The sequence below is a fragment of the Leopardus geoffroyi genome, chromosome A2 (assembly GCF_018350155.1).
Source record: "Leopardus geoffroyi isolate Oge1 chromosome A2, O.geoffroyi_Oge1_pat1.0, whole genome shotgun sequence".
Taxonomy (NCBI): domain Eukaryota; kingdom Metazoa; phylum Chordata; class Mammalia; order Carnivora; family Felidae; genus Leopardus; species Leopardus geoffroyi.
In genome coordinates this window covers 157,426,710-157,444,851 of record NC_059331.1, presented here as the reverse complement: position 1 = coordinate 157,444,851, position 18,142 = coordinate 157,426,710, and the positions used below count along the sequence as shown (strand labels likewise).

The following is an 18,142-nucleotide window of genomic DNA, read 5'->3' as shown; positions in this document are numbered from 1 at the left end:
GCAGGACAGGGTATTCCAAGCATAGAGAACAATAAGGAAGAATTTGTGAAAGCAGGGTGGAATTAACATTTGGAGAATAGCCAGTGGTCCAGTCTGGTGGTAGTGTGAAGTGTGTGGCAAGAAAGAGGTAAGGGTGAGGTTGGAGGGGTAGGTGGGTAGAGCTGTGTAAGGCTAGGATAGCCAGGAGGAGTATGTGCCTGACTTAGCAGATAAGAGAAGGAATAGATGTTGTTGTTGGTTTTAAAAAAGTTTCTTCTGATCACTGAAGTAATATGCATCTAAAGGAAAAGAATTTGGAAAACAAACAAGATGAAGATTGGTATAGATATAGATACACATTGAACTGTCTATAATCCACACCCAAGATCGCCCATTAGTGATTTAAAATACATCCTTCTAGCCTTTTACTGTATGGATACAAGGTAGATGGCTAACTAGTTTGATTAATTGATCTTGAGAGTAATGTATAAATGAAATCACATTGCCTTAGATTTTTACAAAAAGAGCCTGTGGACATAATACCTTAGAAACATAAATATAACAGTAGTATGTGGGTAGGTCAGATACAGAGAAATCTATAAATGAGAAAGCCATGGGGCGCCTGGGTGGCTCACATCAGTTAAGTGTCTGACTCTTGATTTTGGCTCTGGTCATGATCTCACAGTTCATGAGAGTAAGCCCTGTGTTGGTCTCTGTGCTGACAGTGCAAAGCCTGCTTGGGATTCTCTCCCTCTGTCCGTCGCCGACTTGTGCATGCGGTCTCTCTTTCTCACAATACATAAATAAACATTAAAAAAGGGGAAGCCATTAAGAATGCTGTTGCAGTGATTAAGAGCAAACAAGTTCTTGAACTTGGGGGCTGCAGGAAAAAGAAAGGGGGAGTGCAGGTTAAAAAAATATTTCTAAGGATGGCAGTTCATGTGGTTTAGAAGAAGGTAGGGAAAACCAGAGGTCCCTTCCAGATGACAAGCCTGGATGACTGGGGGATTGCAGAATGATGAACATGATCTGGGCTTTGGGGAAGGGGAGGATTATGTGTGTATTTTTATACATAGTATGTTGTGGTGGTTAGCAGACAATCAGAGATGTGGGTTGAGAATAAGAATGCAGATTTGAGATTCATTTATATTTTCAAGATTAAGGAAGAAGAGAGATTTCTGAAGGAGGAAATAGATGAGAGAAGAACACAAAGAGCAATGGCGTAATGTCTACATTTAGAAAGACCAGGAACCAGACAAGAAAAAGTCAAAATTGTTGGAGAACTTGGAGTGGGCAGTCCTTGTAGTCAAGGGTGGAAGTAGTTTCAAAAATGGGTTATTCATAGCCTGAAATGTCACGGAGACCGCAAGGAAGATGAGATTGAGCACAAAAGATGAAAAGAAATCAAATATAAGTTTCCTAGCACAGTTCCAAGCACATGGAAAGAACTCCACTCATAACAAGTATTATTACAAGGAAATGACCATTAAATATGGTAGTTTTTTTTACATTGATAAATAATTTTATTTTATTTTTTATTTTTTGTTTTTTGGGTTTCTTTTATATGAAATTTATTGTCAAACTGGTTTCTATACAACACCCAGTGCTCATCCCAACAGGTGCCCCCCTCAATGCCCATCACCCACTTTCCCCTCCCTCCCACCTCTCCATCAACCCTCAGGTTATTCTCAGTTTTTAAGAGTCTCTTATGGTTTGCCTCCTTCCCTCTCTGTAACTTTTTTCCCCGTTCCCCTCCCCCATGGTCTTCTGTTAAGTTTCTCAAGATCCACGTAAGAGTGAAAACATATGGTATCTGTCTTTCTCTGTATGACTTATTTCACTTAGCATAACACTCTCCAGTTCCATCCACATTTCTACAAAAAGCCATATTTCATTCTTTCTCATTGCCAAGTAGTATTCCATTGTATATATAAGCCACAACTTCTTTATCCATTCATCAGTTCATAGACATTTAGGCTCTTTCCATAATTTGGCTATTGTTGAAAGTGCTGCTATAAACATTGGGGTACAAGTGCCCCTATGCATCAGCACTCCTGTATCCCTTGGGTAAATTCCTAGCAGTACTACTTGGCTGGGTCATAGGGTAGATCTATTGTTAATTTTTTGAGGAGCCTCCACACTGTTTTCCAGAGCAGCTGCACCAGTTTGCATTCCCACCAGCAGTGCAAGAGGGTTCCCATTTCTCCACATCCTCTCTAGCATCTATAGTCTCCTGATTTGTTCATTTTAGCCACTCTGACTGGCGTGAGGTGATATCTCAGTGTGGTTTTGATTTGTATTTCCCTGATGAGGAGTGATGTTGAGCATCTTTTCATGTGCCTGTTGGCCATCTGGATGTCTTCTTTAGAGAAGTGTCTATTCATGTCTTCTGCCCATTTCTTCACTGGATTATTTGTTTTTTGGGTGTGGAGTTTGGTGAGTTCTTTATAGATTTTGGATATTGGCCCTTTGTCTGATATGTCATTTGCAAATATCTTTTCCCATTCCATTGGCTGCCTTTTAGTTTTGTTGATTGTTTCCTTTTGCAGTGCAGAAGCTTTTTATCTTCATGAGGTCCCAATAGTTCATTTTAGCTTTTAATTCCCTTGCCTTTGGAGATTGTCAAGTGAGGAATTGCTGCAGATGAGGTCAGAGAGGTTTTTTTTCCTGCTTTCTCCTCCAGGGTTTTGATGGTTTCCTGTCTCACATTCAGGTCTTTCATTCATTTTGAGTTTATTTTTGTGTATGGTGTAAGAAAGTGGTCTAGTTTCATTCTTCTGCAGGTTGCTGTTAAATATGGTAGTTAGGGAGTGTTTACAAGATCCACCAAAAGTCTTACACAGAGTTGGAGTTTAACAAATGTGTTGAATGGAATGATGACTGATGGAATACAATAGAGGAAGAGTGTAGGAGTTTGATAACACCTGTCCAACTCCTACTTAATATAACTTGTTAAGAATACTACTTAATTAGAACTTGTTAGTTCTCGCCCTTTGGGAACATATCTTCTGGACTCTGAGATTAACCATGCATGCTGGTTAGTATGCTTGAGGGGCCAGGCCAGCCATCAGGGAGCATAGTCAAGACAGGCATTGATGGCGACTTCCCACTAAGATTTCCTGGCTTCTCATAGGTAGTATAGAGAACTGGCATCAAGTGCGATGAGTAACTTCAGTGTGGTTAGGGGATTTGTACTGCTGGGATTGTCATACCTCCATGAGTTCCAGGTCCTACTGTTTGCATTCATCCTTTTGATACGTGTGCTGACAGTGCTGGAGAACCTGGCCATTATTACCCTCACATGCCTTGACTCCTGCCTCCACTCACCCATGTACTTCTTCCTCTGTAACTTCTCCCTCATGGAGATGCTGGTCACCTCCACTGTGGTTCCTAGGATGCTGGCAGACCTGCTGTCCCTCAGAAGACCATTTCCCTGGCTGAGTGCCTGATCCAGTCTCTCTTTTACTTCTCCTTGGGTTCCACCAACTTTGTGATTCTCACAGTCACAGCCTTTGATCACTATATGGCCATCTGCCGCCCTCTGCACTACCCAACCATCATGAATGGTCCAGTGTGTACGAAGCTGGTGGCAGTCTGCTGGGTGGTTGGCTTTGTCTCTATCATCTCCCCGATCCTGCAGAAAACACGGCTCTGGTTCTGTGGCCCTAATGTCATCAACCACCACTTTTGTGACTCTGCCCCACTTCTCAAGCTTTCCTGCTCTGACGCCTGCCACGTTGAGTGCATGGATTTCTTCCTGTCCTTGCTCTTCATGCTGGCCACCATGCTGCTGATCATAGTGTCCTATATCCTCATTGTGGCTGCAGTGCTGCACATCCGCTCTTTCTCTGGGCACCAGAAAGCCTTCTCCACCTGTGTCTCCTACCTCACTGTGGTGGTTCTGGGCTATGGTAGTGACATCTTCATCTATGTGAGGCCAGGCAAGGGCCACTTCACACACTTCAACAAAGTGGTGGCTCTGATGACTGTAGTGGTGACCCCTTTCCTGAATCCCTTCATCTTCCCCTTCCGGAATGAGAAGGTCAAGGAGGTCATTGGAGATATGACCAAAAGTCTCCTCCTCAGAGACCCAGCAGACTGTGGATGAGAAGGCCAGAGAACACCTGTCAAGTCACAGGAGTAAGGACCCTCCACTGCAGGTGGGCACCTGGGCACCCATGCTGGAGCTCCTCAGTCTCCTTCTTAGTCTCTCCTGCTCCCTTTACCCCCCACTCACTCACTACAGAGAACTAATGAGCTTACATCATCTGAATGATTCCAAGGCAAGTATATGTGAGCCTGAGATAAACAAGGAGGAGATGATTTTGAGGAAGCTGTGGAGTGAAAACAGTATGATAATATCAACTGAAAGAGAGTATCCAAATAAAACCCTCAGTCCTGGGTCTGGTACATAGTAAAAACTCTGTAGACGTGGCTATTATTATAAAAATGTGCTATTATAATCTCTCCTTCCCAGTCTGGCTGTATGGTTTTGTTTACACTCCTTTACATTTCTTTGTCTGCAAATTCTTTAAGGGTGTATTTCTTTCTCATGAACTGGCTTCAGAGTGTAGGATAGGGTTCTGAAAACAGGAGTTTCTCTGAGAAGAGCAGAGTGGCCTGGCATCCCCCAAAGAGAAGAAACTCCATGCCTCTCGTTAGGACCATTTCTTTGGGGATTATTCCTGAAGCAGAAGCACTACTTATACCCAGGAGGCCCACTTCTGTCCAGCCCCTCAAAATCCCTTGTTTTTAAACAGAAATGACTCTCTAGGGGCCACTTTCTCAGCACCTTCCACAGAGAGGTCCTGAGGGCTCCAGTCTAGACTTTATCCTTTTTATGCACTCAAGAAAGAAAGGGAAGCTGGACCATTGCTCCCACACTGGCTGCTTTCTCCTTCACATGCATTAGCAACTGTCTTCTCCCACAGAATCTTAGGTCCATGTCCCAGAGCAAGGGCCCTCTGTGTTTGGCTTTCCTGGAAGCAGCCCGGACAGGAGGTCACCAGGGCCCTGGTGGTAAAGCAAAGATACTGCAAGCCAGTTGAGAGGGAAGAAATGGGGTGGTATTGGGGTTATGAATAACAGGGGGGTAGGGCAAGGGGGGGAAGGCTTTCCCTGGCAGTTTGGGAATGGTTTAGGAAGTCGGAGGAGATGTGGGAGTGGGAGTAGCTCTAGTGTCTGATTTCTCGTACCAGGGTGAATTTGGACTTGGGCTGGGATTTGCAGAACAGGACAAAGAGTAGATGCAAACTTCTTCCTACTTCTGAAGCTAGTTCTGCCCCATGAGGGAGCATAATGCAGGCTGCAGGCAAAGTACAAGCTAGAGTGCGCGTATGCGCGCGGGCACGTGCACACACACACACACACACACAAACACACACACACACACACACCAGGTGTAGGTGGGATATGGGTGATATTCCTCAGGCACTCCTGGCTGCCTAAGAGCAAAAGAAAGGAAAGAAAACATATGGTTAACTGGTAGAGATCACAGTCATACAGGACATGGGTCTCCATCTGTTTACAAATATCTTATTAAATGACAAGAAAAAGGCAATCTTATCAATAGCCTATCTGCAGAAACCTGTGGACTCAGTTTCCTGGAGCCCCAACGTCACCCCTCCATAGTGATATGGGGAACAAAGGCAAGAAGGAAAAAGTAGATTTTCTTGTAACCTACAGCCCATTGACAAATACTTGAGGCTGGCAGAGGAAAACATTCTTCCAGGAACTCCCACTGTCTTAATGTTAATGCTTTGCTAGAGGGGAAAACAATTTTAGCTTGACCATAGCTTGGCCTCCAGCATCCTGTGAGTCTTCTTTAGCATATGCAAATCTCCTTGGAAACTTCCCATTTGCCTTTACCTCCCCAAATCCATAGTATGTAACCAGTCACTCTTCACGACCCCAGTGCAGCTCTTTCTGCCCACGGGTCCTGTCTCCATGCTTTAATAAAATCACCTTTTTGCACCAAAGACATCTCAAGAATTCTTTCTTGGCCATCAACTCCGAACCCCACCACCACCCCAAAACCTCATCATGCCCACAGGATACCTATAGGAGAGGTCGTGGTCCTAATGTGGAGCATGGATAGGCCCACAGAGAGGCCATCCTGTAGAGCCACAGCTGTGGAGAAAGGGGTGGCGGAGAGCAACACGTCTGGGGGCCCCACCCAGAGGCATGAGTTTCTGGTTATTACTGGGGAGCTTGACATCCAATTAAGCTCTTTTTTTTAACTACCATAGGACAAATTACTGTTTGTGGGTCTCTCCAAAAGGGGGCAGATACTTTTGATTCTGTGGTATAGGGCAGCAGGGAAAACAATTTTTCATCTTTAGAACTTTCTCTCCTCCACCTCTCAAGGGACTAATTGCTTACTCTCCTTGCAAACTTCGTGAAAAAACTTAAGAACTAAATGGGAAGCAATTATCTCCTTCTGATATGCAAACACTTTCCTTCAGCTTTTCCTCCTAAAGTAATCAGCACACAAATCCGCTCAGATTTGCCTCCTGAGACATTCCTTCCTGCTGCTACTCTCTCATTTCTGCACATTCCCTTAAAAAATTAAAAATAATCAACAGTATACAGCCATCTATTGCCTCTTTTTCATGGTGTGATCTTAGCAGTGAGATATCTGACTGGTCAGATTGGGAGGGTATATCTTGCCTTGGGGCTCCACAGTAATCACCCCCTCATACAGCATCACACAGTCATGATGATGAGGGAGTTTGGGGCAAGCTGAGGGCAAAATACAAGCTGGCACCCTGCCCTCCACCCCATCAGGTAGAATATTTGTGATATTCCTCAGACACTCCTGGCTACCCAAGCACAAAGGAACAAAGGAAAGGGGTTTAAATGCTTGCTGTGGTAATGCGGGAAACTAAGACAAATGAAAAATTAAATTCCCTTACTGCCTATAGCCCATTGATAAGTCCTTGAAACCGGCAGAGTGACCTCCCTGTAGGAGCTCAGCTGTCTCAAGGATGACAGTTTGCTGGGGGGAAAAGGGAACCTTAGCTTAACATTATCCCAACATCGAGGATCCTGTAAGCCAGTTTCCTTTATCTCAACTGTCCCAAGATATATGCTGGCAATCACACCCCAAGCTTATGGCCCCCTGATATATATCTGAAGGGTCTTATGACTGAGGTTGTATTAAATGGTAATAAATGGCATTTCCCTAGCAACAGCTAGCCTCTCAAGGTCCTGGAGACCTTGCTTCCAAAATTCCTTAGAGACATACTCTATCCCTGACCCCCTCCCAACCTGAGGGTATATAATGAGTTACCCATCATGACCCCAGTGCAGCTCTTCCTGCCCATGGGTCCTGTCCCCATGCTTTAATAAAATCACCTTTTTGCACCAAAGACGTCTCCAAGAATTCTTTCTTGGCCTTTGACTCCGGACCCTACGAAACCCCCATCACCCCAAAACTTCATCAATGACATTCCCAATAAAATTACCTGTGTGATGCTTGGAACAGCACTGTCCTCTCCCTTACTACAGAATGCTGAACCTTGGGCCCCACCCTAGACCTGCTGAAACAGAATCTGCATTTTTTTAAAGTTTATTTATTTATTTATTTTGAGAGGGGGCGGAGGGGTAGAGAGAGGGAGAGAGAATCTCAAGCAGGTTCTGCACTGTCAGCACAGAGCCTGATGTGGAGCTTAAACTCACGAGTTGTGAGATCATGACCTGAGCTGAGAGTCAGACCTGACCAAGAGTCAGATGCTCAACTGACTGAGCCACCCAGGCACCCCGCAGATCTGCATTTTAACAGACTCCCTGGATGATTTATATGCACCCTAATATTTGAGGAGCACTGATCTAGACAATCTGCTGGTGGAAGTTTCAATCAGGAAATTGTGTACGAAAGTCCTTGTCTTGGTGGCAATACTGTGAAAGGCACTGGAAGGGGGCATGTGCTTGCGATTACTGGAGCCACCCTCCCTTCAGGACTTTTATCCCAGGGCCTATTTCTGGAGATGGTAACCAGGATTTAAGCCCTGAGACTTTTATTCTGGTCTGACTTTAAACTACTTCTTCTCCTTTTCTTCTTCCTCTTCATCCTCCTCCTCCACTTCCTCCTCCTCTTTCTCCTTCTTCTTTGAAAGAGCTCGAGCTCGAACTCATGTGAGTGAGGGAGGGGCAGAAGGAGAGGGAGAGAGAGAATCCCAAGCAGGCCCCGTGCTGTCAGTGCAGAGCCTGAGGCATGGCTCAATGTCATGAACTGAACTGTGTGATCATGACCTGAGCCGAAATCAAGAGAAGGATGCTTAACCAACTGAGCCACCCAAGTGCCCCATGACTTTAAATTTCTTGAGAGACTTAGGCCAATGGTCCAGCCTGTGATTTGCTGTTAGAATTCTGTGTGGCCTTGACCTAGAGATGTTTTGGTTCCATACATTTGTCTTGATGTGACAGGGACTCTCAGTGTGCACAATATCAGATAAGACATAAGCCTGGTTAGACTTAAGCCAAGAAATACTGATAACAGACTTTTCCATCTTGCTGGAAGGAATCTAAGGACACCAGTTCTAAGGCAAAGTGGGTGTATGCAAGTCTCCCCAGGTTTAGAGTCACGATGTGACTAAATCATTGCCTCTTGGAATTGCAAGGCAGTGTGTGGGCCATCCAGGCACACCTCCTCTCACTGCAGGCCTCCCCGCTGTGGGACACTTCTCAGGTCGGCAAGGAGACCTGCTGGAGCCAAGTCTAGGCATGGTGCACTCCCAGCTGCGAGGCAGCCCCTGTCTTTGCTATAGCGGTCTCAGTTTTAAGATGAGACCTTATGTCCAGCCATTGAACTATTTCTAGACCTCTCACCCACTGTCCACATTGCTTCCTCTGGTCCCTGTTGTTAAGTGGGTCTTGGAACTGGTTGTGGCACTAGGATAGACAACTAACTGGATAGAGTGCAGTGGGATAAGTTCTTCTTATGCATTGTTTACTTCTTTTGTTTAATTATTATACGAAATTTATTGTCAAATTAGTTTCCATACAACACCCAGTGCTCATCCCAAAAGATGCCCTCTTCAATGCCCATCACCTACCCTCTCCTCCCTCCCACCCACCATCAACCCTCAGTTTGTTCTCAGTTTTTAAGAGTCTCTTATGCTTTGGCTCTCTCCCACTCTAACCTCTTTTTTTTTTCCCTTCCCCTCCCCAATGGGTTTCTGTTAAGTTTCTCAGGATCCACATAAGAGTGAAACCATATGGTATCTGTCTTTCTCTGTATGGCTTATTTCACTTAGCATAACACTCTCCAGTTCCATCCACGTTGCTACAAAGGGCCATATTTCATTCTTTCTCATATGCATTGTTTACTTCTATTACTGTCATTGAGGATGGGTTTCTGTGTTTTAGGTTACAGTGTCTACTCATATTCCAAATTCATCTGCAAACCTTGTTCCTAAAGACAGCTAGCATTTATTGAACATCTGTGTCCTAGGCATAGGAGACACAAAGGCATGTAAGAAATGGTACCTAACTTGAGGAGCTCAGAATTTTGTGTGGGAAAACAAAACTATGTAGTTAGTTACTAAGATATGCAAAGCACCCCGGAAATACAGGGAAGGGGTGCCTGATTTTTCTTGGTTAAATTGAAAGTATTCTCAAACATGGTGTTATCTGAGTTGAGCTTTGAAGTATGAAGAGCCACTTCACAGTCTGAGGAGGGGAAATGTGAATTCCAGAGAGAAGCAGCCGATATGTAAAATAATGTAGACATAAAAATGGCATGTTACAAGGGCAATGAAAGCACAGGGAGATGGAATTAATGAATGACTCTGGAGAATGGTCCTGGATATTTTCACAAAACAGATCCAGGTCTCTCAGGGGGAATTTGTAAGTGTCCTCTGGAGGATAATGCACTCACTGAACTCACAGGACACAACTGTTTTACAACGAACTTGGGAGTGGGTACAGAGGGCATTGATGTGGAAACCTTTGCATGCTTGGGCAATTATACTGTATTCACAAAAGGCACTGTTTCTCTTCAGTGCTGGAATTTTATTGTTTGCAGTTTTGAACATGACCCAAGGAAGTTCAGAAAGAGCTTAGGAATAGTTCTGTGAAAGGACAGTTCCTTGAAGTTTGCTTCCATAGGACTTGGCATGTATCTGACTCAAGGGAAGGAGAATGACAAAGATTCTGGGTTGAATGGGGAACAGGATCCAAGGGAAAACCCAGAGGCAGAATGCTACAGTGATGCTCTGCAGCCCTTTCGAGAACTGACTGTTAAGTTTTCAGGAAAGTAACAGAACATTATTAAAAATTAAATAGTAGACTCTTACAATCAAACAGATTATGTGAAAAACAAAGGTAACAAGAACTCAAAACTCATAATTACTTCACTACGTTTTACTTTTATCTATGCTACTGAAGGTGTTGGCCTCATGTTAGTAGTTTGAAACTGGACTGGATGGGGGTGAAACTGACACCAGGGAAATTGGCAAATATTGGAGATCAGAAAACGCTACAATTAGAGAGAGGGTGGTTAAACATTTACCAGCAGACCACTGGACCACTGCCACCTTTCTTCAGTATCTGTGAGGCATTGTTGGAAGGACCATATTTATATTCAGAAAGTGAGAGCATAAATAAGTGGTGAACTGGACTGATGTCAACATGGTCCCTATAGACAACACTGAGATTTCCCAACTTGGCCTTAGAGGGTTTTACACCTTACCAAACTTCCAAAATCCTGTGTATGCAGGGACTTCTTGCTACCTGCTGGCCACTGCAGGACCCAAGCCTGACTTGTATTTGAAACATGATTCAATTCCTTTATCTTCCTTCATCAAAATTCCCATACTCTTTCTTGCTCCCTTGTCCTGCCAACCAGACGAAATAATTTTGCTTTTTGGCTTCCTATTGGGATTTACATGTGTGACAATTGCTTTTTTTTAAGTTTATTTATTTTGAAAAGAGAAAGGCAGAGAGAGGGCAGGGGGAGAGAGAATCCCAAGCAGGCTCTGCACTGACAGTGCTGACTCGGGGCTCGATCCCACCAACTGTGAGATCATAACCTGAGCTGAAATCAAGAGTTGGCTGCTTGACCGACTGAGCCACCCAGGCGCCCCAACAATTGCTTCTTATGTTAGCCATTCAGAGTCCTGTATTTCTTCTGGTTGCTTATTGGAACATGTTGTCTCTGCAACTGGGATGCCAGGCAAATGGAGGTACCTTGGGGTAGGGCAGGCATTGTAGAGTCCTGAAATCTTGCCTTGATTCTACCTATAATTAAATCAGTTCTGGGTGTTACAGTCCTGTCCTCCTACCACCCTGCAATTATGTTCCATTGAAACCACTTCTGTGGAGTGGGAAGGCTGTTGCCTTCTGTCAAATACTCTTATAGCAAATGATCTTATGAGACTAACAATGAACTCAGTTGTTCCCATCTCCTGAGAAACATGGTATTACAGATATTCCCTGCTTTTTGAAAGCTTTCGTTGCACCGCTTCACTTTTCCAAAAGACCTACATTAGTACCTGTTTTCACTAATCTTAAGAAATTGGGGGGCACCTGGGTGGCTCAGTTGGTTAAGCATCTGACTCTTGATTTCAGCTGGGGTCATGATCTTACAGTTAGTGAGGTCAAGCCCTGCTTTGGGATTTGAGGATTTGCACTGGATGCGAAGCCTGCATGGGATTATCTCTCTCTCTCACTCTCCCTCCGCCTCTCCCCTGCTTGTGCTCTCTCTCTAAATAAATAAATAAACATTTTTAAAAAAGAAATTGGAAGAGGATTTTTGCTTTTACAAGAAAAGGAGAAAAGCAGAAATAGCGCTGGGCATTTGTTCTGCACAAGCTGTTGCAGAGGTAGCGCACACCCCAAGCAGCGAGCGTGGTGCCACCGAACTTCTTTCCCAGGAACCACACTCAGCGTGTCAGCATCCAGCTGCCAGAGCTGTGACCTGAGTGAGCATCCACGATTTACTTTGTGCGTCTCGATTTACTTTGTGCGATCTCGATTTACTTTGTGCGTCTGTTAGCAAGATGTGTCCTAAGACACCAGAAAAGCCTATGAGATTATTTTTTGTGTTTCTGGGAATGCTCAAAAAATGTTCATACAAATTAATGGTAATTTCTTCTTTGCTTTATGCCATTTCAGTTTAGGAGAGGTTTCATAAGAATGCTGTATTTTTCGATGGTGGGTGGGGCAGGGGGAACCTGTGTAGCAAAGGAAGTGGGAATCTACCTGGCAATGAACGTAATGTCTGGGCTGAATAAAACTATTTCTTGCACGTACAAGTGTCATTTGTTATCTTTCAAATGTTTGTGGATAGTATTACAATAAATGGAATACAAATATTTAAAAGTGACTGATTCTGTAATTGCTTTCTGACAGTATGTTTCTTTCAAGTGATGGGTATGGAACATCCAACTATTGTTATGAAGGAGTTGCTAGAATGACTGCAATTGCAATTGTATACACCTGATGGGAACTAGACGGATATACCCTGAATTAGAGGCTGGAGGAATCTACATGGAGTGGCTTCAGATCCTGGAGATTCCAACATTTAATTAACCCAACTCTGAAGAATTTCTGAGGATGAAGAGGTGGAAAAGAAGTTTGAAGAAACAGATTGATTCTACTGTTAGCTCTGCCATCACTTCGACCAGTTCTTTTTTTTCTCAACTATATTTTTCCTTCTCTTGAGTGTGTCAAAGTACTGCCTAGCTGCAGCCCAAGAATTGGCATTTCCCTTCTAGGCTGTCTTTATGGCACTCATTTTAAGTGGGAGAACCCCTTCTGAAAACGTGTTAGAATTCATTATAACTTTTCCTGTCTCTCGCAGGTAGAGAAAACTTTTGAGGTTAGAATCCACATTTCTTTGATCTCTAGTGACCAGTGCTAAGCAGAGTGCTTTGCTCATGGTGAGTGATCAGTGATTCTTTATTTAACTGAATTTTACTATGAGGATAAAACCAAATGGAAAACATGTATAAAGTGGTTTATAAAGTGTGAATATATATGTGTATATACACACATATATAAAAAACTAAGTCATTATCAGTAAAGTTAATCTTACTTTCTTATCCTCCTTCCACTTATTCTATAAATATTTACTCTCTGAGGTGGTGAGCAGAGGATAATTAGAGAAAATAAATCTGTTTGGGCAACAGCAAACATCAGTCATTGCTCTGATGTGTCATTTGAGGAGATGCAAAACTTTCAACCAGAAGCTGAAACCAGGAACCTAAAGACACCCTCTGATTTGGGTGAGGGCCAGCTCAGCAAGCAAGAAATGAGTGTTTTGGAAAGTCAGACAAAGGGACACTTCTGTTAGGAGGGGCTTAGCCTGAGGTGACACTGGAAGTGTATAATGAGAACCAAAGGACCACCAAGTGAGCCACATCTCCAAAGCTAGACGCTATGTGTGCACCAAAAGAGTGTACAATTCCCTGCCTTGTTTATTTTCACATAGTAGACTTGTAAAACTCTGGACATTTGTGGTAAATTAGTAGTTTTTGTTGTCTTAAAATAAGTGGGGCTAGGAATACTCTCTTGATGAGTGAAGTCATCATCATTTACTGAGAAATGCAGTTTGGTAAATTAAAGTGTATTTGTAGAAACAGGCAGAATATTTTAAATTGGGGCTGTTTTACAAAACCCAGGATAGTTAAAAGCTAAGAGAAAACCACGAGTCTGAGGTCAAAGTAGTTGGAGACTTTTTAAAATTTCAGATTATAGTTGGGAGGGAAAGAGAGTGGAGCTGATGTTTCATCCCAAATCTTTCAGGAATTTCACACACACACACACACACACACACACACACACACACACACAGTGGATAATATTTCTTGATCGGAGAATACTTCTTGGCTGCTGTCCTTGAATGGAAAGCCCATGTACTTCCTTATATTGAAAGTCTTACCTCTGGCTCCCCAGGCTTTGAGCTACTTTCAGAGTTCTTGTAGCTACTAGTGGGTATGGAGAGCGCTTCCATGGTGGCCTGTGAGAGTCAGACAGGGTAGCACTGGGGACTCACTGTAGTTACCACACAGAAGCACAGAGGAAAAACCCTAAAGAAATTCAGGTAGTAGTCTTCCCACCCAGTCTGGTACTCTGCCTCCTCACAGACCTACTTGACTGAAGCTGGCCAGGTTCCTCAGGCTCATCATAGCGCCTTGTGGAGGCCTTTAAGCCTCTGCATCTGCCCCCATAGCACTGCCTTGACTGTCTCATTGCAGAGGGTAAGGATAAAGATATTGAGAAAGGGTTGAGGACTGATGTCACCAAGGCTACGGTCTTGTTGACTTCCATAGAATGTTCTTTGCCAGACCTGACATGAAGGAAGATGGTGCCAGACCTGTAGCCAATGAAGACCAGGGTGAGGTGGGATCCACAGGTTGAGAAAGCCTTCTGATGGCCGCTAGCAGAGGGGATCCTCAGCACAGTGGTCACAATATAGCCATAGGAGATGAGGGTCACCAGGAAGGAACTGAGGACAAGGCTAAGGCCATCACAAAGTCCCAGAATTCCTGCAGGCTGGTGTCTGAGCAGGACAGTTGCAGCAGAGGTGCATTGTCACAGAAGAAGTGGTTAATGATGTTGTCATGGCAATAACTGAGATAAGCCTGGGAGAAGACAGTGGGCACCATGGCTAAGAAAGGAGCTGCCCAGGAAGCCCCTGCCAACTGGATACACACATCCCAGCTCATCAAAGTTCCACAGCGCAGTGGATGGCAGATGGCCACAAAGCGGTCAAGAGCCATGTCTGACAGGATGAGGAAGGAGGTGGAACCCAGGGAAAAGTAGAAGTAGAACTGGGCCATGCAGCCATTGAAGGAAATGACTTTGCAGGGGGCCAGCAGGTCTGAAAGCATCCTAGGCACTGTAGTTATGGTCACCAAGGTCTCCAGCAGTGAAAAGTTACCCGGGAAGAAGTACATGGGAGTATGTAGGTTGGTGTTGGCTATGACTGTGACTATGATGACAGTGTTTCCCATGAAGGCAAGAAGATAAAGCATGAGGAAAGGCCCACACAGCAGAACTTGCAGCTCACCAAAAGAGGAGAAGTCCAAGAGCACAAATTCAGAAGGGTGGCTCAGATTTGTCATGATCTAGGAGCTGGGTGCCTGTATGGGAAGGAAATGAGAGAGAGAGAGAGAGAGAGAGAGAGAGAGAGAGAGGGAATCACTGATCATGAAACAAAATGAACAGGGAGAGCAAGACAAGTAGATGGTCACGATAAACAGAGAGGTAACAGAAAGTGATAAACAGAGAGAGAAACAGAAAGGAGATAAACAGAATGAGAGTATGAGAGCATCATAGATTTAGGGAGTCTTAGAATTAAGAGCATTGAAAGCCATTGATATGGAGAGAGAAAAACAGAGAGGAGTGGATTAAGGAAGACAACACAGCAGCAGACATCAACATTTCTGGAGAAGGAAAGAAGAAAACAAAATGGGAACACAATTAAGAAAGGAAGACCAAATGTATGAGAGGGAGAAACAGAAAAAGATAGGGAGGGGAGGAAACATGGAAAGAAAGAGAGAATTAGTATAAGTCACCCCCAAGTCCTTAAGTATGGGTTGGTACTGGGGGAGGGGGTCTGTGTCATGACTCAGAGACTGTGCACCAAGATTCCTTTTAAAGGGTCCATTCAAGTCTTTCAGGGCTATGTCTTTATTGAGGACTCTCACTCATTCACATTTCTCTAGCTATGATCATGAAATTAATGGGAAGTCAGAGTTTTGTGTTAATAAATTAGGTTCCTTTAGTGGTGGTGGTGGTGCTGGGCTCTAGTATATGCATTCAAGATGGAAAGCAGAAAAGACATACAGGGTCATGGAGATAAATCTCAGAACCAGGTGGCTGCCCTGCCAGTGATGAGAAGATCATTAGCATCCTACCTCCTGGTGCTGTTTTGCTGCTGCAGTGTGTCCCTTCCCCTCCTGACTCCTCTCATTCTTGCATGGTGGTTTGGGGCACAAGCTATGAACCTGTGTTTGAATTCTGATCTGAAACTTGTTTGTGGAACATAAATCTTCTCTTTTTTTTTATTATATAAAATTTATTGTCAAATTGGTTTCCATACAACACCCAGTGCTCATCCCAAAAGGTGCCCTCCTCAATACCCATCACCCACCCTCTCCTCCCTCCCACCCCCCATCAACCCTCAGTTTGTTCTCAGTTTTTAACAGTCTCTTATGCTTTGGCTCTCTCCCACTCTAACCTCTTTTTTTTTTTTTTTTTTTCTTTTTTCCTCCCCCTCCCCCATGGGTTAAGTTTCTCAGGATCCACATAAGAGTGAAACCATATGGTATCTGTCTTTCTCTGTATGGCTTATTTCACTTAGCATCACACTCTCCAGTTCCATCCACGTTGCTACAAAAGGCCATATTTCATTTTTTCTCATTGTCATGTAGTATTCCATTGTGTATATAAACCACAATTTCTTTATCCATTCATCAATTGATGGCCATTTAGGCTCTTTCCATAATTTGGCTATTGTTGAGAGTGCTGCTATAAACATTGGGGTACAACTGCCCCTATGCATCAGTACTCCTCTATCCCTTGGATAAATTCCTAGCAGTGCTATTGCTGGGTCATAGGGTAGGTCTATTTTTAATTTTCTGAGGAACCTCCACACTGCTTTCCAGAGCGGCTGCACCAATTTGCATTCCCACCAACAGTGCAAGAGGGTTCCCGTTTCTCCACATCCTCTCCAGCATCTGTAGTCTCCTGATTTGTTCATTTTGGCCACTCTGACTGGCGTGAGGTGATACCTGAGTGTGGTTTTGATTTGTATTTCCCTGATAAGGAGCGACGCTGAACATCTTTTCATGTGCCTGTTGGCCATCCGGATGTCTTCTTTAGAGAAGTGTCTATTCATGTTTTCTGCCCATTTCTTCACTGGGTTATTTGTTTTTCGGGTGTGGAGTTTGGTGAGCTCTTTATAGATTTTGGATACTAGCCCTTTGTCCAATATGTCATTTGCAAATATCTTTTCCCATTCCGTTGGTTGCCTTTTAGTTTTGTTGGTTGTTTCCTTTGCTGTGCAGAAGCTTTTTATCTTCATAAGGTCCCAGCAATTCACTTTTGCTTTTAATTCCCTTGCCTTTGGGGATGTGTCGAGTAAGAGATTGCTACGGCTGAGGTCAGAGAGGTCTTTTCCTGCTTTCTCCTCTAAGGTTTTGATGGTTTCCTGTCTCACATTCAGGTCCTTTATTCATTTTGAGTTTATTTTTGTGAATGGTGTCAGAAAGTGGTCTAGTTTCAACCTTCTGCATGTTGCTGTCCAGTTCTCCCAGCACCATTTGTTAAAGAGACTGTCTTTTTTCCATTGGATGTTCTTTCCTGCTTTGTCAAAGATGAGTTGGCCATACGTTTGTGGGTCTAGTTCTGGGGTTTCTATTCTATTCCATTGGTCTATGTGTCTGTTTTTGTGCCAATACCATGCTGTCTTGATGATGACAGCTTTGTAGTAGAGGCTAAAGTCTGGGATTGTGATGCCTCCTGCTTTGGTCTTCTTCTTCAAAATTCCTTTGGCTATTCGGGGCCTTTTGTGGTTCCATATGAATTTTAGGATTGCTTGTTCTAGTTTCGAGAAGAATGCTGGTGCAATTTTGATTGGGATTGCATTGAATGTGTAGATAGCTTTGGGTAGTATTGACATTTTGACAATATTTATTTTTCCAATCCATGAGCAGGGAATGTCTTTCCATTTCTTTAAATCTTCTTCAATTTCCTTCATAAGTTTTCTATAGTTTTCAGCATACAGGTCCTTTACATCTTTGGTTAGATTTATTCCTAGGTATTTTATGCTTCTTGGTGCAATTGTGAATGGGATCTGTTTCTTTATTTGTCTTTCTGTTGCTTCATTGTTAGTGTATAAGAATGCAACTGATTTCTGTACATTGATTTTGTATCCTGCAACTTTGCTGAATTCATGTATCAATTCTAGCAGACTTTTGGTGGAGTCTATCGGATTTTCCATGTATAATATCATGTCATCTGCAAAAAGCGAAAGCTTGATTTCATCTTTGCCAATTTGGATGCCTTTGATTTCCTTTTGTTGTCTGATTGCTGATGCTAGAACTTCCAGCACTATGTTAAACAACAGCGGTGAGAGTGGGCATCCCTGTCGTGTTCCTGATCTCAGGGAAAAAGCTCTCAGTTTTTCCCCATTGAGGATGATGTTAGCTGT

At 43.6% G+C, this 18,142-nt stretch overlaps 2 protein-coding genes and 1 long non-coding RNA gene across 3 annotated transcripts in view; 2 read left to right on the top strand and 1 right to left on the bottom strand.

Moving 5' to 3' along the window:
* The window catches only part of LOC123607043, a 33,416-nt gene extending 20,295 nt beyond the window's left edge, over positions 1-13,121 (top strand). Inside the window, exon 4 of the long non-coding RNA XR_006716620.1 lies at positions 12,334-13,121. This is a non-coding gene — a long non-coding RNA (uncharacterized LOC123607043). The remainder of the gene's footprint in view (positions 1-12,333) is intronic.
* LOC123607031 (olfactory receptor 6V1-like) lies at positions 2,800-4,500 on the top strand. The gene is given in 2 exon segments (XM_045495995.1): positions 2,800-3,393; positions 3,396-4,500. Coding segments are annotated over 2 exon segments (945 nt in total). The 5' UTR covers positions 2,800-3,140; the 3' UTR covers positions 4,088-4,500.
* A 376-nt stretch (positions 13,122-13,497) lies between the features above and the next one.
* On the bottom strand, positions 13,498-15,964 carry LOC123607033 (olfactory receptor 6V1-like). The gene is given in 3 exon segments (XM_045495996.1): positions 13,498-14,211; positions 14,214-14,444; positions 14,447-15,964. Coding segments are annotated over 3 exon segments (939 nt in total). The 5' UTR covers positions 15,051-15,964; the 3' UTR covers positions 13,498-14,107.
* Between the last annotated feature and the right edge of the window lie 2,178 nt (positions 15,965-18,142).